General features: G+C 48.5%; 7 protein-coding genes across 7 annotated transcripts; 1 reads left to right on the top strand and 6 right to left on the bottom strand.

Moving 5' to 3' along the window:
- Positions 1-843: 843 nt before the first annotated feature.
- Positions 844-2,242, bottom strand: BDV37DRAFT_276228 (uncharacterized protein; the record flags this gene model as incomplete). Its single annotated transcript, XM_032085528.1, has 4 exons — positions 844-938; positions 1,007-1,165; positions 1,454-2,080; positions 2,137-2,242. The coding sequence occupies 4 exons, from the start codon at positions 2,240-2,242 to the stop codon at positions 844-846; spliced, it is 987 nt and encodes a 328-aa protein (XP_031935620.1).
- A 1,503-nt stretch (positions 2,243-3,745) lies between these two features.
- On the bottom strand, positions 3,746-4,433 carry BDV37DRAFT_263637 (uncharacterized protein). Its single transcript, XM_032083589.1, has one exon. It carries the CDS (start codon positions 4,082-4,084, stop codon positions 3,902-3,904), a length of 183 nt encoding a protein of 60 aa, XP_031935621.1. The 5' UTR covers positions 4,085-4,433; the 3' UTR covers positions 3,746-3,901.
- Positions 4,434-8,202: 3,769 nt separating this feature from the next.
- Positions 8,203-9,200, bottom strand: BDV37DRAFT_288644 (mitochondrial 37S ribosomal protein uS9m; the record flags this gene model as incomplete). Its single annotated transcript, XM_032088303.1, has 2 exons — positions 8,203-8,294; positions 8,357-9,200. The coding sequence occupies 2 exons, from the start codon at positions 9,198-9,200 to the stop codon at positions 8,203-8,205; spliced, it is 936 nt and encodes a 311-aa protein (XP_031935622.1).
- A 258-nt stretch (positions 9,201-9,458) lies between these two features.
- BDV37DRAFT_33332 (putative translation elongation factor eEF-1 subunit gamma) lies at positions 9,459-11,526 on the top strand. The gene is made up of 3 exons (XM_032090475.1): positions 9,459-9,542; positions 9,667-9,868; positions 10,127-11,526. Exons 1-3 carry the CDS (start codon positions 9,513-9,515, stop codon positions 11,125-11,127), a joined length of 1,233 nt encoding a protein of 410 aa, XP_031935623.1. The 5' UTR covers positions 9,459-9,512; the 3' UTR covers positions 11,128-11,526.
- Positions 11,527-11,924: 398 nt separating this feature from the next.
- On the bottom strand, positions 11,925-13,439 carry BDV37DRAFT_276231 (NIF domain protein; the record flags this gene model as incomplete). Its single annotated transcript, XM_032085529.1, has 1 exon — positions 11,925-13,439. The coding sequence occupies one exon, from the start codon at positions 13,437-13,439 to the stop codon at positions 11,925-11,927; it is 1,515 nt and encodes a 504-aa protein (XP_031935624.1).
- A 2,852-nt stretch (positions 13,440-16,291) lies between these two features.
- Positions 16,292-18,353, bottom strand: BDV37DRAFT_33343 (uncharacterized protein). The gene is made up of 2 exons (XM_032090477.1): positions 17,831-18,353; positions 16,292-17,770 (listed from the first exon to the last, which is right to left on the bottom strand). Exons 1-2 carry the CDS (start codon positions 18,031-18,033, stop codon positions 16,549-16,551), a joined length of 1,425 nt encoding a protein of 474 aa, XP_031935625.1. The 5' UTR covers positions 18,034-18,353; the 3' UTR covers positions 16,292-16,548.
- Positions 18,354-18,976: 623 nt separating this feature from the next.
- On the bottom strand, positions 18,977-19,307 carry BDV37DRAFT_33341 (uncharacterized protein). The gene has a single exon (XM_032090476.1). The coding sequence runs from the start codon at positions 19,223-19,225 to the stop codon at positions 19,049-19,051; it is 177 nt and encodes a 58-aa protein (XP_031935626.1). The 5' UTR covers positions 19,226-19,307; the 3' UTR covers positions 18,977-19,048.
- Positions 19,308-21,152: the final 1,845 nt, after the last annotated feature.

Below are 21,152 nucleotides of genomic sequence, written 5' to 3' on the forward strand. Positions count from 1 at the left end.
AATGTCCTTCTCCGTGAATAGTAGGTAGGCGGGAGGGTGTTCAAAGAGGTCATTTTGACAGGACCAAGGGGGATCTCCTAGATTTACGAACAATGTTGAAGAAGTCTATGAATGTTCAGATAAGTCGTAATCGAGACTCGAGTTGAGAGTTAGGACTCGATGCCGGTTACGGTAAACGCGGCCAGAAGCAGCGTCACAAACAAAGAATCTTTGCGGTGAGGTTTTGATCTCTCAAGAAAATGGCTCTCTTTTTGTCTTCAGGCATTAAAAGTAGTCCGCCTGGTGGACTGCAGGAAAATCCAACCCGTTCTATAGCACACCGTATTTAACCCTAATAATCGAAGTGCTCCGATGCCAACCTTGTACACCAATCATAATGCAAAACCCGTGGTATATATGTACATGCAATCAAACACCGTGCCGGAAAGACCCGGAACTCCTTGTTTCTTTTCTTTTCGTTCATTCACCCTTCTCCTTCAGAGCCCTGGGAGAATAAGCGCATCCCTCAGGACATGGAGAAGCGTGAGTGGTGGGGCATGATCGGGAATTCCAAATAGCCCCGAGTGAAAAAATAATAATAATAATAATAATAATAATGGCGTGGACCTCATGAATCGCAAACATCTCGATTCCGCCAATGGAGGAAAAGGGAAGGGAAGGCGACGCGACGTCGAGCGAGATCGACACAGGGCCGGCGCATGCAGGTATCACCGAAAGTCAATCCAGCAGTCGATAGTTCGGGATGGTCGCCGACCTTCCAGGCCCTAATTTAGGCCCCGCATTAGATCGCACTAGGCGCGGCGCGTCATTACAGCCTCCATTATAGCCCGGCGGGAAGGATCCTCACGATCGAGGTCCAGCAAGAGCGGGCGCAGTGCTCATGTGGGCGCGAAGCACCTCCGGTAGGCTTTCATAGAGATCAAGACATTGGCCCAAGACTGAACATTCACGATTAGCAAATCTCGATAGATCCTAAAAGCCAAGCAACCGACTGAGGACTTCTTACCACCAAGGATCTCCTCTTCCCAGATTCCCATCTGATAGTCCACTAAGCCAAACTGTTCCACGCGATCGCACAGCTGGATCAGCTCCTTGCCTAACGTATCCATCACATCATCATTCAGGAGAGTGGTATGTGGCGGCTGGCGATGGGTTCGCAGCATGTCTTGCAACATGTCCTTCTGTTTTTGACACACCGCCAGCCAGCACAGATTGAAATCATTCCAGAGTTGCAGTCGGTCGGTATAGACCACTTGATCGTCGCGGAGAATACCTACTTATCCAGCCCCGCCCCCGGATGCTCGGATTAGCCGTCACAGTTCTCCGAATGCGGTGAGAAGGAGGTAGAATGATCGGAATAAGATAAAGCCCAAATCTAGATAAAGGAAGGAGAAAGGAAAGGTAAAAGGGTGGAAAGCGAGTCCGGTGAGAGAGAAAGTCTGTATGTACCTACCGAGTTCCCGGGCATTGGTCACAAGCCACTCGGAGATTTCCAAGAGGGATCGACTGGCCTCCTCCAATCGGCCAGTGCGCGCATTGTCTAAAGTCCCTCGCAGCGCGCGTTGAAACTGACCGTATGCGTCCGTCAAGGTGGTTGGCTCTGATACTCCCTGGGACGGGGCTTGTTGCGGTGGCTGCTGCGACGAGGACAAGTCGAAGCGTCCGGCTGTTCCCCCGGGAGGCATGTCGGTCATGGTGGTGGGAAAGGGCTGGGAGCCGGTTGGGCGTCCAATGGGACCTGGCTGGTTATAAGTAGGGACAGAGGTTAGGTAAGGCACACCGACAGCCGGAACACCAGCGCCAGTCGGTTCGTTTGGAGGGAAATACTGTGGAACGGGAAATTGACCGGAGAGGTCATCGATGGCTGCAGACGGCCGGGCTGAGTACGGTGTCACGACCTCATACGGGGCTTGCGCAGGAGCTTGCGGGCTGATGCCGTAGACCATCTCGGGCTCATAGGGAGCGAAGGGCGGTTGGAGTTGGTGTTGCTGCGGTTGCGGTGGGCGCTGCTGTTGGTCGCGCAATGAAGGGTACGGTTGCAATTCGTCCCCCTGCAACGAACCGCCATGAAAGGTCGGGTCTGTGTATCCATAGTCCAAGTACGTCGGCATTCGTGGCCGCCCCGCTGCTTGTGACAGTGCATCTCCACGTGCGGATTGTAAGCCGGATTGTCTGTATCGGTCCGTTCCTGCCACTGCACGACGGGACATTCCCGGCCTTGTCGCAAAGCGAGGTTGATCATACTGCTTCATGCGCCGGGTATCACCATCCATACCACCCAACCGGTCCCACAGAGCGTCCCTGCACGGTGGATCGACGTCAAGGGACCAATGCGCCGGAGGGGAAAGAGGAGGGCTCGCGTACAATGCCAGCTTGGCGGGAGGTGAAAGGAACGGGTTTGCGCCTGGGTCTTGGTTGTATCAATGCTGTGTTCTCTTGTCTCTTGGTGTATTCGTTCTTTTGTGTCCTTTTGATTTTTTTTTCTTTTTTTCTTCCCTTCCCTCTTGCTTCCTTTCCTGCTTTTAGGGTATTTTTCTTTTCTTTTTTTTAATCCACCCAACAAGGATCGAGATCTAAGCCAACCAACCTCGCCAGCTAAGCGCGCAAAGGTCTCACGGTCTCACTTTGTACAAGAACTCGGGCTACTACCAGCGCACACTCAAGTCTAGACACCGTCACAAGGAAAAGTCAGCCATCGATGGACTTTCTGAGAGAGAGAACAAATGAATAATAGACTTGCGCAGGGGAACAAGGGAAAGATTTAAACTACTTGCGCACCTTGCAGGGTATCAAACTCAAACGAACGCCAACGGCAAATGCGCGGACAAACTAAACTCGGGGCGCACAACTCTTGAAGGAAAATCTATGGAGATAGAAAGAAGAGAAACCTTGGGCAGGATTCTGATCAAGGGAAAGGGGCGTCAGAATAATTGGGGGGCTTTGATTTAAAAAAAAAAAAAAAAAAAAAAAAAAAAAAAAAAAAAAAAAAAAAAAAAAAAAAAAAAAAAAAAAAAAAAATAAGGATAAAAATAAATACAAATCCAAAGTTTTCAAGGTAAGAATCAGAAAGGTTATTGGGGTTCGGGATTGCTTCTAGCAAAGACCGTCAGATCCAATAACTTATGCTCCGAATTGCAGCCCAAATTTCTATTGGGAAACAATCATCACCAACAAGGAAGAGGGGAGAGAGTGGGGGAACCTGAAGGGCATGGATGGGAGTCTCCGATTACTTATACGGCCACCCAAACCTGTCCGCTGAGAGAATCCAGTTTGTTCCCCAGGGAAATTCTCCAGAGATACTGCGGCTGGACGATCAACTCGCCGGGATGGAGGGCAAGCAGACAATGGCACGCGGAGGCGTCAGTATCATCTTCTCGTCCAACTCGTTTTACGCGGTGGATTCCTCGCGGGGAGACTCTCTAAACGGTAATTAAAATACATAAAAATAAAATAAAAATGAATATTCAAGAAAAAAAAAATTAATAAATAAAAAGAGGGACCTTTCTAATCCAGGAAACTAAAGAAAAGGAAAAGGAAAAGGAAAAAGAAAAGCAAATAACAGAAAGGAAAGAAAAAAGAAAATCCCAACTTGGGGGGGGAAAAAAAATTAAAGTGAGTGTGTGAGGAAAGAAAAAGAAAAGAAGCCTAAAATGGACTCCAAATGCGAGTGACTGACTGCACCTTTCTTTTTCTTTTCTTTTTTTCCTTTTTTTCCCTTTTTTTTTTCTTTCCCTTCCTTCGCCGTAGTCTCCAAGCGTCATCATGGGACTCACAGTATGTATGAGCTTCATTTTAGTTCCTCGGACGGTATAGGATCCCTCATGTCCTTTCTCATCACCTCGAGTACCCCTCTTACGACTGGGGCAACCGGATCTCTTTCCCATTTCCCCTGATCGTTCGTTTATTTTGACGGGCCATTCAGCTGGAAAGTGGTGGATATAGCACATCCATCGCCGCCTCCACTACATGCACTATGTTTCTCGCCAGCATCATCATTACGAAAAGGTACGAGGTACAGCCCGGGAATTTTCTTAAAAAAAAGAAATAAGGGAACCAAAAAAAAAAGTCTAATGCCTTTCCACATGGGCAGGAAGGCGGAGCTAATCGGGGATCTTGGTTGAGTCTGAGGGAAAGAGGATCCAGCAGCAAGGCTCCTGGGACCTCTCAGACTCTAATTCTCTGGGACCTTTGTCTTAGTGCCTTGCGCCTTTGGGCCCGATAAGGTTGGTGACCAGTTCCATGGGACCAAATTAGCCCCATCCAGCTAACCCAGTGTCTATCAATCATTCCAAATTCTCCTCTGTCCAATGACTCCAATATCCTGGAGCCCCGAGACGCCGGTCTCCCCAAGTGGGTTTCCGAAAGGTTATATGATGATGTTGTTGGATGATCGTGAGCGATTAACGAACCATACTATCGGAACAAGTTTGTGAGTTTGGTGGGAGAGCTGACAAAATCCAAGAGAGGCAAAAAAAATAAATAAATAAATACATATTAGAAAAAGAAACAGAGAAAAGAGATCGAAATCTCAGAGTGAGGCGAAAAGGATCGGTGGCAGTCAATGAGCCGTCAATTATTTTATTACTATTTGATATTTTGTTACCAAATCCGTGAAAAAAAAAAAAAAAAAAAAACAAAATTTGATTTTTTGGTTGCGGGAAGAACCGCGAATTCGGGAGGGCTAAAAGGTTGACAGGACCCATGGAAATGGTATCAACACCACTAGCGAGCGTGCATTGACAGTCTTGTTTTTTTCTGGGCAGAGGAAGAACTGTCCAGTGTCCACCCATGATTCTGAAGAGTTGGTAAAGGAAGAGATGGTCATCTCAGCAAACAGAGGGCGTCAAGACCTCACTCCCCATATACTACTAGTAAAAGAGGAAGAAGAAAAAGAACCCTGAAAATGGTCGAGGAGACGCATCCTTCCAGATCGTATCGTGCATAGGTATACTGCAAGTTGATGGAGAGATTGATCTCCATCCCAATTCAGACAGGTACATACGGTCCTGCTCATAGTCCCTGACTAAAAGCCTATAGTCTCACACCTTCCGCACTGCTGGGAAAGGTCGTGCGCACCAGGTGGACCAATGGATCGGGACGGAGGGACCAGGGGCCGATCTGCAAATAGACATTGCTCCGCGTAGGGGAGATTCTTGACCTTTTCTTACCCTATAGGATCCACTCGAGAGCAAACGAATGGCCAAGGTCACTTCTGCCATTCCCTTTCTCTAGTGTCTGTCGAATTTGATTTTCTCTATCTTTTATATTTTCCTGCTTGTCTTCTTTTTCTTTTTCTTTTTCTTTTCTTTTTTTTTAAACCTCTCTTATTTATTATTCTTTGAGATTGATTGATTGTATACGTACGTTTGTAGGTCTGTATATGCATCCATACTGTACTGGGAGGAACAATCGGTCATGTGCCCTGCCCTAATGCTAAGTAGCTTCATATGAAACTCGTAGACGTCATAAAGTATTCCGAGACCGGTGCTATATTATGGGTTAATTTATTTGAGATACTACGACTGGAGCACGGTATATCCCTCGTCAGCCTTGAATGGTTTCGAAACAATAAATAAATAAAATAAAATGAGGCGTAGTCCCCCACTCACGCTAACTTAGTTCATAATGGACACTTTTTTTTTAAAAAAAAAAAAAATAAATTCATCAATTGTATTGGGCCAAACCAGTTGATTCAAATCATTCTCGGTCCCCACGGTGGATTTGGCTCCATCCAGCTCGTGCCCATGTAGGTATGATGTATGTCCGTCATGTTGACTGCCCCAGTGGATCTATACGGAAGATTTCCGGTGAAGATGTATTTACGAAGTATGATCGGGATCGGCCGGACTTTTGGAAATGGATAGATAATTTTAGATGGCATATTAGTCTGAATTGGTCGTGTACGGCTCATCCTCCTTTGCCCCCCAATTTGGCTGTCCCAATTCACATCCGATGCACGCCGTACCTAGAGTCGAGGATGACTCTCACCCAGCCTAGCCACTAGATGTATGCGGATGCAGCATCATCCACTCCATAGGACGAGTATTTCCCACCTGGGAAATCGTTTGTCATTAGGTATTGAGATCTTTCCAAGGCAGGCAGCAACTGACTCGTTCGTCCTTGTTTTTCTTAGGACATTCAATTCAATAATTGGCCAAGACTTGGTCCCCGTGGGCCCAAATAAATAAATAAAAATAATTAATAATGAACTAAAATACATTGTCACAATGCGGTTATCGCGCGCAAGTATCCAGCAGCGGGGATCCCATGACCCCGTTGCTTCCGGTAAGCGACAAATGTATGGACAAGCAATGAGAAGGAAATTGGCATTCGACCTGGCCGATAGTGAAACTTGACCGTCTCGTCGCATGTGTCGATGTACATACATACTGAAATATGTATTATGTATTATGTATAACTAGAGTATCAGGTAGGACAGTGATCCTATACAAGGTCTTCTGCTACTGCACGTAACCTTGAAATTCAGCGGCTCCTTCCAATTCGACGGGCCCGGAGCACATGACTATCCTCATAAGCTACCGTGCATGAAGTCCATTGTACGTACCCTCCCGGCTGCTCCGTCATTCCTCTGGAAACCGTTCGCCCACCACTCGTGTTGGGTGAACTCCAGGGAAGATCCCCGTCCGAGTATTTCAGAATGCACCTATTGTTCGGGAGCAATGGACGTCAAGCCGGCAACCCTGTCGTTGCTGACGAGCAGGTACAATAGGGAATTGTTTATTACCCCAGACTTGGCCAACGAGTGTTCGAGCCGTTCTCAACACTGCTGCAACAGCCCTGTCTCTTCTATTAATCTATCTTATTTTTCTGGATTTCTACCCTACTTCAAATCCTTGCTTGCCCTGCAGACCTCGCCAATGCTAGTAGCACTAGTATTTGAGGCCTATATCATCTTCGGTGATGGACCACCAGCTCCAGAATTATCTGCCAGTGTATCTCACGATACCGCATTCCGGCGTCAGACCAGACAAGCTGTTCTGATTTGCCGCGTGTCAGTATTTACAAACTCGGACCGTATCCCAATCAAAAGGATTTTCTAGGCCCGTTTATCATGACGCTTTGACACAGTGACGGGCGATGCTGTAAGTAAATCATACACTCATGCTGCATCGCTCTCTTGAAATATTGGGGACTTTGTATGAGCGCAAGCTGCAGCACACCTGGTTTTCCCGCTTCTACAGCGTGGCAGCGTGACGGCTGAGTCGTCTGAGTAACATGGATGTCAGCTCCCATGCTTGGCTATGAATTCCTGTCCGTGCTCAGTGCATGCGTGGCAGGGGAGCTGTTCGGTCGCTTGCCTGTGCCGATAGATGTGCCTCCCAGAAGAGTCCCCCCCCCCCGGATCACAGGTTCAACCCTGCAGTCGAGACGCTCTGATCCGCAACAAATGGAGCACATCCGCGACAACTGATTCGGTAGTCCATGGCCGGGATTGCTTTATTCACCCGAGTTGGTGCAGGCTCTGTGTAACTACACTAATCAGATTCGATAAATGCCGGCATACCCCTATGTCTGCAATGTGCGCCTACGCCTGGGCCGTATTCGTCCGACATCATCAGACGAACACCTTTTGAAACTAAATCTCAACTGGCCGGGCTTACCGCCACATGATAGTGCACAGAAACTACCGCACTTGGGCTCGACTGTGTAACAAGCCTCCGTCAGTGCCCAACGGGCCATATCTGACCGATGGAGATGACGAGACTTGGCTGCCTTGGGGATGGTTCATGCAGCTTTCGCCTTTCATGTTCCTCCGGGCTTGCGCGCTATGTTCTGAATAAATTCATTGTATGACACAAGGCAGTTCTTCCACTGTGTTACAGAACCTGGTGGTCGTGTTCGACTTGGCACGACTGCTGAGCCGGCCAGAATCTGAAACACGCTGATCCAGTGGCGTTCTTCCTTGATCCTCCAATAGCTACGTGAATGCTCTGTGCAACAGTATCACTTGTCCAGTAGTTCAATTGAATCAGACGAATTAACGCCAATAGCTAAGGGTACATGCTTGTCGCCGAGACCATGCAGTGTCGTATCTTGAAACGACCGCCATGACATCTGAAGAGATGCGTGCAATACAAAATATACATCGTCGAGGGTCACAAGGAAAGTGGAATAATACAGCAAGGAGAAGAATGAGAAAGAAGAAAAGAAGCTCCCGAGACAACAGGGGATAGGCCTGCTTCACCTCTTGACCCAGGTGGGCATCTTGCGGGCCTTGACATGACCAGGCTTCTTCCTCTCCACACGACGCGCATCCACCGTGATAACACCGGCTGTAAGATGACAGTCAGCAATGTATTCAATGAGCGGGTAGCAACACGCATATTGTACGCACCTTTACGCAAAACAGGCTTCAGTCCAGGCTCATGGACCAACAATGCCCGTGCCACGGCCAACGTAATGGCCTCGGCTTGTCCAGTAACTCCTCCTCCGCGAACGGTAGCCCACACGTTGTACTTGTCCAGCCTTGATGTGCATCGCAGAGGCCATGTAGCACTCTCTCGATCATGTAGGCGAGGGAACGCTTCCACCAAGGTCTTTCCGTTGATCATTACGTCTCCCTCTCCTTCAACCAGATGGACCACTGCCGAGGATGTCTTTCGCTTCCCTCGACCACGGGCCCGGCCCATCTCATCCACCGCCGCTGGCGCCGGCTTGTTCCCATACGGATTTCCAGGACGAAGAAAAGTTTTCAGAGTATCGCGCACTTCAATCGGCATGATCTTCGGATCGATTCTATTTAGTCGTTGTAAGATTTTGATCAGGTTCTTGTATTTCTTCGTCGGTACAGGTTCGCCGACAAAGTCGCGGAATTGTGTCAGTTTGAACCAGGCCATACGAGGAGCCTCACTAGGAGCAACAGTCGGTAATGAAGCCCATTTTGCTAGGGTAGTCTCCAGGTTCAGCAGGTGGTCGATGAATTTGGGGCTGCCGGAGAAGTAGGCGGGTGATGCAGGAACAATCCGGGCGGGTTGGGTATAGAACTTTGCAAAATCAATCTCGGGGGCCGCTTGCACCTCAGTCGCATATCCACGAGCGTTTCTCCGTTGTTGTGAGAGGATTGGGGTAACGTTAGAACGAAGGGCGACCTTGGGAGCATGGAGGAAAGGCCGCAGTTGAACGGTCCGACGGACGGACTGCATCGCGTGCACGATGCAATTGGGGCTCTGCCAGGCCATTGAATAGCTGCCTCCGGGCTGGCGGTAGCTTTACCTGAGAGTGAGAGGGTAAAACGAGAGAAGAAACGGAGCCGAGGAGGACTTGGGATCACCGGCCAGATGCGACTTACCATCTCCGGCGATTCTTGTTTCCTGAGGTTTTTCGATGGGGACGCGTCACGTGGACGAGCAAACGTTCCTCCGGCGCCGACGCTTCCGTCTGATTCGCACAAAATTTCGTTCTTAAGTACCCCTCGAGCTGCTGTCTTCTTCCCCTCCTTCTTTTCTTTCTTCCTTTCCCCCCCAGTCCTTCCATAGACAAAAGCTTTCACAATGGCCTTCGGAAAGATTTACGGTCAGCCTGTATGTGATCTTATCTTTCCTCTTCGGTTTCCTCTCAGGCATCATCAGCACTGATGATACTTTGCTGACGATCTGGTCGTCGTGGGGTTACCTTGGGGAACGTCCGGCTAATGGGTGACTACAGAACAACGGTCGCACCATCGCTGCCCTCGTCGCGGCTAAGGCCAACGACGTTGAGGTCGAGCTGGTTGAGACTGAGGCCAACGCCAACGCCGAGTTCAACAAGTCCGCTGAGTACCTCAAGCTCAGCCCCCTCGGCAAGGTCCCTGCTTTCGAGGGTGCCAATGGCTACACTCTCTCCGAGTCCATTGCCATTGCTGTCTACGGTATGTATTTTGTTTTGTTTTTTTCTTGTGAAAGATCTCCCTCGATTATACTATCTCGTTTGCCCGCCGCTTGATATGATGAGCGAATTTTATTCCAATAAAATAGTTATCCCTGGCAGAACAACAGTGTTGATGAACCAAACTCTGAAATTTCTTTGATTACCCCGCCTGTGTGTGGGCAATCTCTTCGTGGCGCCTTTAAGCTCTTCACGCGTTTGAGTTGTTTTTTCCCATGAACATAGGCTAATTGTGACTCAGTGACCTCGCAGAATGAGAAGACCACCCTCTTGGGTAAGACCAAGCAGGACTATGCTTCCATCCTCCGCTGGTTGTCCTTTGTCAACTCCGAAGTTCTCCCCCGCTTCGGCGCTTGGTACCGTCCCCTCTTGGGCTTGGACGGCTACAACAAGAAGAATGTTGAGGAAGCTTCCAAGGTTGCTCTGAAGAACATCTCCGTTTTGGAGAAGCACCTCACTGCCAACACCTACCTCGTTGGCGAGCGTATCACCCTGGCTGATATCTTCGCTGCCTCTGTCCTCACCCGTGCCTTCGCCACTGTTTTGGACAAGCAGTTCCGTTCTGAGAACCCTGCTGTCGCTCGTTGGTACCAGACCATCGTCAACCAGCCCTACTTCAAGGCTGTTGTTGAGAACCCCGTTCTTGTTGATGAGGTCATCAAGTACACCCCTCCCAAGAAGGAGGAGAAGCCCAAGAAGGAGGCTGCTCCTGCTGCTGCTGCCGAGCCCAAGCCTGAGGGTGAGCAGAAGAAGCCCAAGCACCCCCTTGAGGCTCTCGGCAAGCCCGAATTCATCCTTGATGAGCTTAAGCGTACCTACTCTAACGAGGACACCCGTCCCGTTGCTCTCCCTTGGTTCTGGAAGAACTTGAAGTCCGACGAGTACTCCCTGTGGAAGGTTGACTACAAGTACAACGAGGAGCTCAAGCTCACCTTCATGGCCAACAACCTGATTGGTGGTTTCCACGCTCGTCTTGAGGCTTCCCGCAAGTACTTGTTCGGTGCCCAGTCTGTCTACGGTACCAACTACAACTGTATCATCCGCGGTGTCTTCCTGGTCCGTGGCCAGGAGTTCAAGCCCGCCTTCGATGTCGCCCCCGACTGGGAGAGCTACGACTTCGTGAAGCTTGATCCCTCCAAGGAGGAGGACCGCAAGTATGTTGATGACATGTGGGCTTGGGATGTTCCTGTCGTCGTCGACGGCAAGGAGTACCCCTGGGCTGATGGCCACGTCTTCAAATAAGCTAGTGCATTAGGTCCCGTGGCAAACTCATGATGTTACGTCCTAAATTTCTTGTTGTTGGGTGGCCTTCCTCATATTCGGCCAGAAAAAATTTCACTTCACTTTATACCCTAGGGTTGGAGAGTACTACGCTGTTGCACGCCTTGTGGTTCATGTTTTCTGCATTGTGCCGCCCGTACAGCTCTCTGCCCGATCCAAATACCGTCTAATGTCCACCCTGTCCATGGCGGTTAACGCTTTCTGAAAAAAAACTATTTGATCATGTCACGCTTACGAATTGAGATGTCGGATGATGCAGTAGCTACTATTTTAGCACTGAATAGCACTTTGTGCCCACTCAACTACTTCTGGTACTATTCGAGTATTACTTTTTGTAAACCTATAAGCTCCAGTAAAATGTATTAGAATGTAGTTTGTTGGCCCGTGCTTGACCATGTCAATGTCCCAGGAATAATTGCAGTACTAGGATTTTGCTGTTGCATTTTCTAGTTGATATGCTTTACCTAGCCGATAATAAGGCTACACCGATCGTGCAACGGAGAGTTGGATCGAATAGAAGGTAATTACCATACAAAGTCTCTTCAGTGGGTGTTTAAGCCTATTTAACTATATAGTACAAATAAACTTTATACTGCCGATAGGTGTACCACGGAACGATTTCCATTGCAACCATATTATTCCATTCGTGGGTATCAAACTGCGCAAGCAAGTATATCTATCTATCTATGTACTAAACATGCATGAATTAGAAGATGATGTTTCTAATGAACGCACGTAAATCACACATCCATCAAGATCTAGTCGGTTCTAACATTCAAAGAATCCTCTAATCGATCTAGGAGAAAATTCTCGGATTCGGCAGATGAAGTCGCGGGTGATGGTGACCGGTCAAGGGTCGGTTGCACGACGGCTGTTGCAGATTCAGCGGAGGAGATACCGGTAGTTGCTTCTGCTGGGGTAATGACAGTAGTAGCGGTAGTTTTATCTGCTTGACCTGCTGGGGAGGTGTTTTGTGCTTTCTTATGGGCTTTCGTTTCCGCTTTTGCCTCTAGTTTTTGCTCTTGTTTGCGGGCCTTGCGTTGCTCCTTGCGCCTTTTGCGCCTTTCTTTGCGGGCTTCCGCCATGGCTGTCGGCCCGGTTGGAATGTCTTGTTGGGAAGGTGGAGAGTGGGCGTCACCGGTGGTGTTATTGTTGTGATTCTGGTCGACCTTATTAGTGCTGAGGCCGAGGTCAAGCTCAAGAATGCCTTGGTTTTCGGGTAACTCTAGGTTCCACTGATGGAGGACTTTGCTGACATCGTCATGTGTTGCTAGTTCGTCCAGGAGCTGCATAACCTTTGGAAATATTGTGGACTCATCGAGACCGGGCTGGTTGGTAAACTCTGGAATCTCAAGTATGTTGTATGGTTCACTGAGAGCCTTGAGTTTACTGTCGTCAATCAAGATCGTGTTGGACTGATCCCATCGGGTTTTCAACTGCGTGCCATTCTGTGCGGCTTTGCGGCGTTTATTCTGAGAAGGCGATGGGTATGACGCTTGAATCTCCTTATTGCTCCAAACTGTCTCTAATGTTTTGTAAACTTGGATTTTGGCCCGGTATTGGGATGACGTGAGACCGAACTTGTCACGACCCCATTCCGCAACAAGTGCCTTTCGTTTATTGCCCGGGAAGAGCTTGTCACAAACCGCCTTCACTGTGTTCGGCTGGGAACTGGACCAGATCATAACCTTGTATTTTCTCACCAAGGTATCTAAGAACTCGTCCAGCCCGGCCCTTCTGGAAAACACAGGCGGGAACCGCCGGTGCTTACGGTAGATTAGCGTACCATTCAAATCCAAGATGACCAGCAGTGGTTGGGGAGAAACGACCAATTTGGGCGGTAAGGTCGACTGCTCAATGTATGATCTGACAGGGGATGGAGGTTTAGGTGGCGGCAAAGCTTCATGCTTCGTTGCCGATGCTCCGACAGGTGGTTGACCAAGCGTATCTGAGATGTTGCCTCCAGCAGAACCAGCTGCTGTAAAAGCCATTGGATCAAAGGGCAAGGACGGAAATCCACTTAAGAGGGGCCCTGCCATCACGGGATTTTGTAGACCAAAGTTCATCAGGAAGGGAGGTGGAGGCATGAGGGAGAAGAAATTCAGAGGATTACTCATGTCATTCAGCAAAGCAGGGTTAAACGGTCCAAACGCAGGTTGATTGGAAGGCTGTGATTGGGACTGCTGGTTCGAGTTATTTGGAGAAAAGAACGGAAATTGAAGTCCCTGTTCATTGAAAGCCATCCCGCTTGGACCTCCAGGGAATACGGGCATATTGAGGTTTGGACGACTGCTAGAAGCATCGTGGCTGGCTCCCATGTTGGTATTGTTCTGTGAAGAATACGACTGCGAGACTGATGGTGCTGGGCGAACAGGGAACGGCCCTTCCGGACGAAACTGATGCGCCTGTGTGTCTGCGTTCAAATTTCTGTCCGCCGATACCTGGTTGCGCAGCCTGCGACTCCTCCGCGGGTTGCCAGGCGTAACTCTCTCAGGGGCCTGCACCGCTGCTCTTCCCGGGTCATTGCGAGTCACCGTCTTCGCATTCCAGCGACCTCGATATGGTCTCCATGATGCCCGAAGGTTGTTATTTGCATCTCCCTGGGTTTCACCGTAGCCCGAACCATTCTCTGCAACAGTAGACCAATTGTCTCCTTCAGCTGTCTGTTGCTCCATTCCAAGATTGGGGGATCTTTTGGTGTTAGCCAAAGCTGGTGATTGTTTCTTCCGATGGGACAAATGTGAAAGCAATGTCGAAGTAGAAAATGGCGCCGATACAGACTTCGGGATAAACTATAGAGGTCAGTTGTTTATCAAACAAGACAAGAACTACGCCGATGCACCTTAGAGGAAGCCCCACTTTGAAACATGCGAACATGCACTGCGGAAAGTGAGGAGGGTAGAGCGGAAGTGAAAATATAGGAGAAGGTGGCCGTACATGAGCGGCATCCCATGGGCACACGAACGAGGTGATACAGCCAACAGAAAGGTGTAAGAGAGCAAATGAGAATGCGATGAAACTGATGGCGAAATGGAAAATCGCGGCCAAACGGTCCAGATCCACCAGCGAGAGCGAAGCTACTTTACTCACCGCCTTAACGACCGGCAGTATCGCTGCATTTTTTTTGCTTCAACTTCACCGCCATTGATTGGGCTTCTATTGATACACTTGCTTCTTGGATCCTTAGCTCTCTTTTTCTTTCTTTGGATCTGTTGTAATACTCGGAAAGAACTACTTTCAAAATGGCGATCTCCGATCTCCTCAACCGTCGCGTGCGCGCTTTGCCGGAGGAAGATGAAGAAATTTATTCGGAAGAGTCAGCATCTGAGGAAGGAAGCGGTGATGGACACTCAGGTGAATCGGATTCAGGTTCAGATGATCTTGACAACGAAGCATTGGAGCAGACTGATGATGATGACAACGTTCGTTGCAATGTTCCTACTCCCTGGCCTACATAACGCCATTCTGACTTTCGCAATAGTCTGAAGACGACGCGCCCGTCAACTCAGAAGACGACGAAGACAGCGAAGACGATGATAATGGAGAAGACGATGTTCAAGCATCCCTTAGTAGCATATCCTTTGGAGCCCTCGCCAAAGCACAAGCGTCCCTCGGTCCGAAAGCCAAGCGCCATGCAAAAACTGCCAAACCTACAGAAGAATCCCCGCCGACGACATCCCCGCTAGACGACATCAGAGCGCGAATTCGCGAGGCACGGGAGCAGAAGCGTCAAGAATCAGGAAAATCTAAGGACTCGGTGAAACCTGCAAGGAGTTCGAAACATGCCCCCATGGTCCAATCATCCAAACGTGCCGTTTCGCGCAAGCGCACTGTTGTCGAACCCCCATCAGTGCCCAAATCACGAGACCCACGGTTTGACCCGACGGTGCTCAGTCAAGGCGGTCGCCATGATGCTGAAACAGCCAGGAAAGCATACTCGTTCCTAGACGATTATCGTTCTTCAGAGCTGAAAGAGTTAAAGGCCAAGTTCGCCAAAACAAAGAACGCCGAGGAGAAGGAGGCTTTGAAGCGTGAGATTCGGTCCACGTCGGATCGTCTACGTGCAATTGAGAACAGGAGGCGAGAAGAGGAGGTGATGGCAGAGCATAAGAAACGAGAGAAACAGCTCATCCGCGAAGGAAAGAAGAGCAACCCATACTTTTTGAAGAAATCCGATCTCAAGAAGCAAGTAATGCTCAAGAAATACGAGAATATGAATTCGAAGGAACGCACGAAGGCCCTGGAAAGGAGACGGAAGAAGATTGCCTCTAAGGAAAGGAAAGAGATGCCCATGGAACGCAGATTGGGCAACGAGGGCAACGATGACGGTGGCAGGAAACGGCGGCGGATGGCGTGAGACAATCCTGACAGCGTTACTGCAGTTCTGTTCATGCACTCTCGTATAATAAAATTAGTTTTTCGCCGGCCACAGCCTTCAGCACGACTCAATTTTGTTCTGTCTACGCGTTGCAACTTTTGAGGTTGTATGTACTTCTCTGTATATGTATAAACGACTACACGCAAACCGGCCTGTACATCGCTTAGAGCAGCAAGTGTAGTTACAGTTTTGCCTTTAGACAAACATCACGGTATTAGTTATCATTAAGTGGAAGGACGCATGTCCTTGCCGGAAGTTCGCACGAACTCGTTCCAAATCCGACGCCCTAGTCGTAAATTCAAGATATCCAAGTGGAGAATGGGGATCATAAAGAATGTAAGAGCATAAATCATCCAAAGGGGATGTGAAGTCAAAATAGTAGAGCGATCAAACAATGGTATCCCAACGCGACATGAGAAATAGAGCAATGTTAAAAGAGTGCGTGGTGGCAGAAAGAAAAAATCCATGCCTTCAAAAACAGGCATCCACATGATTCTCACATGGTCTTGGCAAAATCAAAAGAAACCCTAATTAATCACAAGGAAACGCCTCGCAAGTCCATTGAAAGGCTGCCCACTCAAAGCACCTTTCAACTCAGACTTTGGATGGTATAAACGTGAAAAAAAAAAATAAAAATAAAAAATGCAGAAGAAAACTATAAAATAAATGGTGAGAATGACGAGAATGAAAATGTCAAATCACGGCGAAAGGGCAACGTCGAAAATGACCTAATCCCCCACCGGTTAGGATGACATCCTGTTCATGCTGTTCGTATAGATAGTCATGTATATTCATCATGCCCAGGTGGCTGACACCGCTCATTATAAAGATACACCCGAGGAGCGGTTGTTGTAATATCTACTAGTCCCCAGTCGTCAAACTAGAGTATCACATTGCTGCGGACACAACACACAGAGCAATGGTCTCCCGTCTTAGTGGACATGAACCATAGTTGGACCGTTTCGAAGAGTACTGAAGACGACCGGCCGTGATAAACAAGAAACTTATGAATGAAACAGATCCCATGCTCTTGCACATAGTGCCAGGAACTCTTCTTTCTTTCTGCGCTGGGTCTCAGGAGAGTCTCTGCCGGCTCCGAATGGGCCATAAGTAGCCCCCGCGGAGGGTGCTACCGCTGGGTTTGGCCGGTACTGTGGTTCAGGACCGTGGCCCAGGGGAGGGCTTCCGTTGTCCTGCTCGTACTCACTTCTAGTGCGGCGACGAGCGGTCCTCTCGGAGGGATACATGGGTTGGGAAGAGGGGACTTGTGCATTGTGTATCGGTGCCGCTTCGGGATGAACTGCTGCGGACTTCGGTTGGCCGTTGACGGCACGTGGGGATGGTGGAGTCGGGGGCTGGTGGCCCCCATAGTGAACGATGCGTGGCAGCAGGTCCTCCCGTCCACCCGACAGCTCTTGGACAGCCTCCTCCGCCGAACGGTATTCCCGTGGTCGCTTAGGAACCTGGGTGGCGGTTCCCGGGATTCTAGGAGATGGTAGTGGCGGTAGGTTGTTTGACTGGGAAGAGTTGGAGTTGGATGCATTCTGGTAAAACGGCGCGCGGTTTACGTCCCGCTCACGGGAGCCCAAAGCATCAGAGCCGAAAACATCGGAAAGTGGAGGAAGTCGATTGTTCGTTTGGGTAACAGGGATATGGTGAAGATGAGACGTCGATGCTAATGTAGGACTCTGATTGGCAACTTGGCGTGTTAACGGCTGCGGTTGGTGTCTGCCGGTAAAGGTCTGGTTCAATGGCGCGGATTGGATGACACGTTCATGGGCAAATTGTGCTGCAGAGGGCGGAACGATGGAGAGGCCTGGGGGAGGCCTCCGTTTCGAAGCACTAGCCTTGGGGAGGCCGAACGAGGATTCGGATGGCTTTATTCCGTCTGGGCCGTCATCCTTGGCGGACCTTTGCAACCGTGACTCAATTATCGACCTCTGCTGGTCTCTCACTGACAGGCTTCTCTGTAATTGTTCTCTCATAATTGGATCGTGTGTCTGGAAACCCGGCGATAGGCAAGCGATTCCAACCTGGTGCATATTGACACCCTCCCGGGCCGTCATAGGACCACCAGGAGCGCGGGCTGATAAACCACCGGAGGTCGGAAGACTCGTTGATAAATCTAGTTTCCGCGGTCGAGGCCGAGAGTGGGACTGCATGGCAGGCGAGGACGGGGGTTCTTTCTTGACGATAACCTTGGGGGCAGTACTTCCGTTTTGCGACCTGATCAACCGTTAGCTTCTCAACCTAGGCGAGGATTTTGGGCCTTCGGAAGATACTTACGCAGGCGATGTTTGTTTTCTTCCTGCGGGCGAACTCTTTGATGATGACCCATCCCGAGAAGGCCCCGAAGGCCTAGGCGGAGTGCAGGTAGACTGGCTACCAGCTGTGGGAGCCAACGTCGGGCAATTTTTGGGGCTCGGATCGCGATTCATGTGCGAAGATGTCAACGGGGCAGCTGTGGCGGGAGCGACTGCAGTAGACATGTTCGCAAGATAAATGCGAGGGTATATACTGGAAAGGAAGATTCGAGAGTATTTCGTCGATGCTGAAAATCCACAACTCTCCACTTCTAACGATGCATTCAAGTCACGCCTTATACCGTATATAAACCACAAACTCTCTTATAGCTGGGACGACTATGCCACCCACGGTCTATCCGATGCTCTAGAACGCCCAGCGAAGCGTAGCGGGCAAGGTGTCAAGCTTTGTTGTGCCAGGCGCCCGGCTATTGATAGGGTAGGATGAGGCCGAACCAGATAGCGCGCAAATTCTCCAAACTCGGCAGTGTCGGCGGCTATATTCTAGGAACGAGAGAGCCCTGAAATCGAAGGGGTGGCGACAGCTCTAGGAACAATTCCAACCCGAAACCAAGACGACAGCGACAATGAATCGCGCACGGCGACAGAGGGAGGAGGGTGGGAGGGGGCCAACAAAAAAAAAGTGGCACACAAGCAGCTGTTGGTCAAACAGTTCGGGGGTGGAACTGTGACGAGGTGTGGCCGGATGCTTGGGAACAGCGGTTAACTAACAGTAGTAGCAGCTGGGCGGCAGTGCGGCGACTCTGAGAGGTCGGTTGGAGCGGGAGAACGATCCAGAGCAAGCGAGCGAAGGAAATGGACCGGGATGTCGACAAGGCTGGCCCAGCGATACGCAAGTGACCGAAAAAGGGAGGTGTCGAAGGTAATTCCACTTCCTTTGGGTAGAAATACAGAAATTAAAAAAAGGGAGAAGGGGGAGGAGGGAGGAAGAGAAAGGAAGAGAGGGAAGGAGAAGAAAAAGAAAGAGGAAGAGGAAGAGGAAGAGGAAGAGGAAGAGGGGTGTAGTAGAAGAGCGGATATGATGATGATTATTTAGTAGATTTTCCAGGCTGTATGGGTGAAGTAGAGAAAGAAACGAGCAGTGGGACAAAGAACTGGGGGGAGAAATTCACGTCAATCAATCAGGGTTGAGAAGTGGTAGTAATTCCAAACGGTACCACACTTTAGAGAGATTATAATCTTAATGGTAATAAACCAAGAGAAAGAAGGGGAAAAAAATAGGGCCAAAAAAGAAAAAAAAAAAGAAAAGTCTACCAAAATGAGACCAAACAAGTGCAAGTGAGAGTGAGAGAGCTGTATGTATGGTATTGATTGGGTCGAAACCGGAGCAAAAGACAAGAGATTCAAGACAAGTCATGTATGGAGCTCGGATGTGGGGGGGAACATTGGCACTGCTCCAAGATGATTAGGAGGACTATACTACATACATTTGGAACAACAACTTCTTGTAACATGTGTTGGAAGGATGGGATGAAAAAAGATCGAGAAAAACAGAAAAAAAATAAATTAAATTAAATTAAATTAAATTAATACAAGAAATTCTAATTATAATGAAGGATAATATTACAAGAGATTCCACCTTATCGACCCTCCCATAGGGTAATAATCATCAAACTCCTGAGGGTTCAGGTGTGTAGTGGAGAGGGGCTGATCTTATTGGTAGAGGCTGAGACATGGTTTGTTTCTGTTGAGGGCTCATCCGCTGATGATCTGACACTTCTGTGACAATTTTTTAGTGTGGATGATGCTGTGTGCTGGTGGTCTTTCTACTAGTACTATTTCATGTCTGTACCACCTGTAGTACTACTCGGGGGTAAAGCAAGCAATCAGTGACCATACCAATATATTGTAATTCATTCTTCATTAATTTAATATTTTACAGATAATAAGGTAGTCAATGTTTCTACATCTAATGGAATCAATAAGGAAAAAGTGATATATGATATTTAAAAGGAACGAAGGATTTTCCAAAATGCAAATATGAAAAAAAAAGGGAAAAAGGAAAAAAAAAAACCTTTTCCCATGTATGTAAAACCAGCTGACAATGTTCCCCGCTAAGCTACTTTCAGCTAATGTAGGGGCTCTTCCCTTGCGACCCCATCCTGTAGGTTGTGATTCAGGACTGCTGGCGCTTAAAATTGCTGGAGAACGTGATGTTATGACCATACCTTCTGTACGCTGTACTAATTGTCTCGATACGGAGTACATGTGAGAAGAATCCAACTTGATCACCGAGATATGAATCATATTACTACTCCTCTATGAAACAAATTGAAATTTCCTCCTTCCCCTTCCTTCATACAAGAAACTCAAGCAAGTAAACAAACAAACAAATAAATAAATAAGAAGGTGTGACAATGGCTTATAGTCCGACCCAGCTCAAAAATTTCTCTCCCTCTGTGTCAGGTAATCATAACAGCAAACTTTAATACCAGAACAGAATGAAACCAAGTCAAACCAAGCAAACACCCCCTTTGAACTATTAGCCTCCCGTAGCACCCAAAGAATCTGCGACACAAGCGTCCCTCACCAACCCGATTGTTATCCACTGGCGCCAAACTGGTGGAAACAATAGTCCCTTCCTGTTCCATGAAAGCTGTTGTAACTTATCACCGAGGAAGTGTGGTGTCCCTTCCCCTCATGGCCCTTGCAACTCCTCATGGGCATGTATGGAGGTAGTGTTTCTATACTACTAGTACATACAGTACCTGGGAGCCGACTTGGCTGACTTGGAGGTTATTTTCTTTTTCTTTCTTTATATTGGCAACCTGGGAACTATATCATTTGCCGTCTATTTCCTTTGATTTCATACAGATGTGATGGGTCACATTTTTCCCACGTTCTTTTGACCTTTTGTTTTTGTCCAGTTCCTCCAACTCCACTTAATTCAATGACATGAGAGAAAGAGAGGAGGAAAAAAAAAGGAAAAAAGGTTCAACTTTGTATCGTAAGGACAAGGGCCTGATCAGCCAACAGATAATTACCTACCTAAGACAGGAAGACGGCACATCTTCCGGCAGTCTGGCGTTACAAAGTACCGCAGTGCCACCAAATATTGACTATATTAATAACAACAGTTCCCACGATCTGCTTTGTCTCCCGATTATCACGCGGAAAGTGGATCGCCCTGGCTTGCGGGCGTCACATTGTGACATGCCCAGACGGGTCAACAGTTACATTGATAGTGTGAGAATAGTAAATACAGCTCCATTCCTCCAGACTTATCGGACAATCTATTATGTCGCATCCAATGCCGGAGTGTCTTAGCAAATTACCTAGGCAGA

Source organism: Aspergillus pseudonomiae (assembly GCF_009193645.1).
Source record: "Aspergillus pseudonomiae strain CBS 119388 unplaced genomic scaffold BDV37scaffold_124, whole genome shotgun sequence".
Taxonomy (NCBI): Eukaryota; Fungi; Ascomycota; class Eurotiomycetes; order Eurotiales; family Aspergillaceae; genus Aspergillus; species Aspergillus pseudonomiae.

Coding starts and splice junctions, on each gene's coding strand:
- BDV37DRAFT_263637 (XM_032083589.1), bottom strand. CDS start 4,084: ATGTGGAAAGGCATTAGACTTTTTTTTTTGGTTCCCTTATTTCTTTTT.
- BDV37DRAFT_33343 (XM_032090477.1), bottom strand. CDS start 18,033: ATGTCTACTGCAGTCGCTCCCGCCACAGCTGCCCCGTTGACATCTTCG. Junction 17,771..17,830: donor AGAAAACAAACATCGCCTGC/GTAAGTATCTTC, acceptor ACGGTTGATCAG/GTCGCAAAACGGAAGTACTG.
- BDV37DRAFT_33332 (XM_032090475.1), top strand. CDS start 9,513: ATGGCCTTCGGAAAGATTTACGGTCAGCCT. Junction 9,543..9,666: donor GAAAGATTTACGGTCAGCCT/GTATGTGATCTT, acceptor GGGTGACTACAG/AACAACGGTCGCACCATCGC. Junction 9,869..10,126: donor CATTGCCATTGCTGTCTACG/GTATGTATTTTG, acceptor ATTGTGACTCAG/TGACCTCGCAGAATGAGAAG.
- BDV37DRAFT_33341 (XM_032090476.1), bottom strand. CDS start 19,225: ATGACTTGTCTTGAATCTCTTGTCTTTTGCTCCGGTTTCGACCCAATC.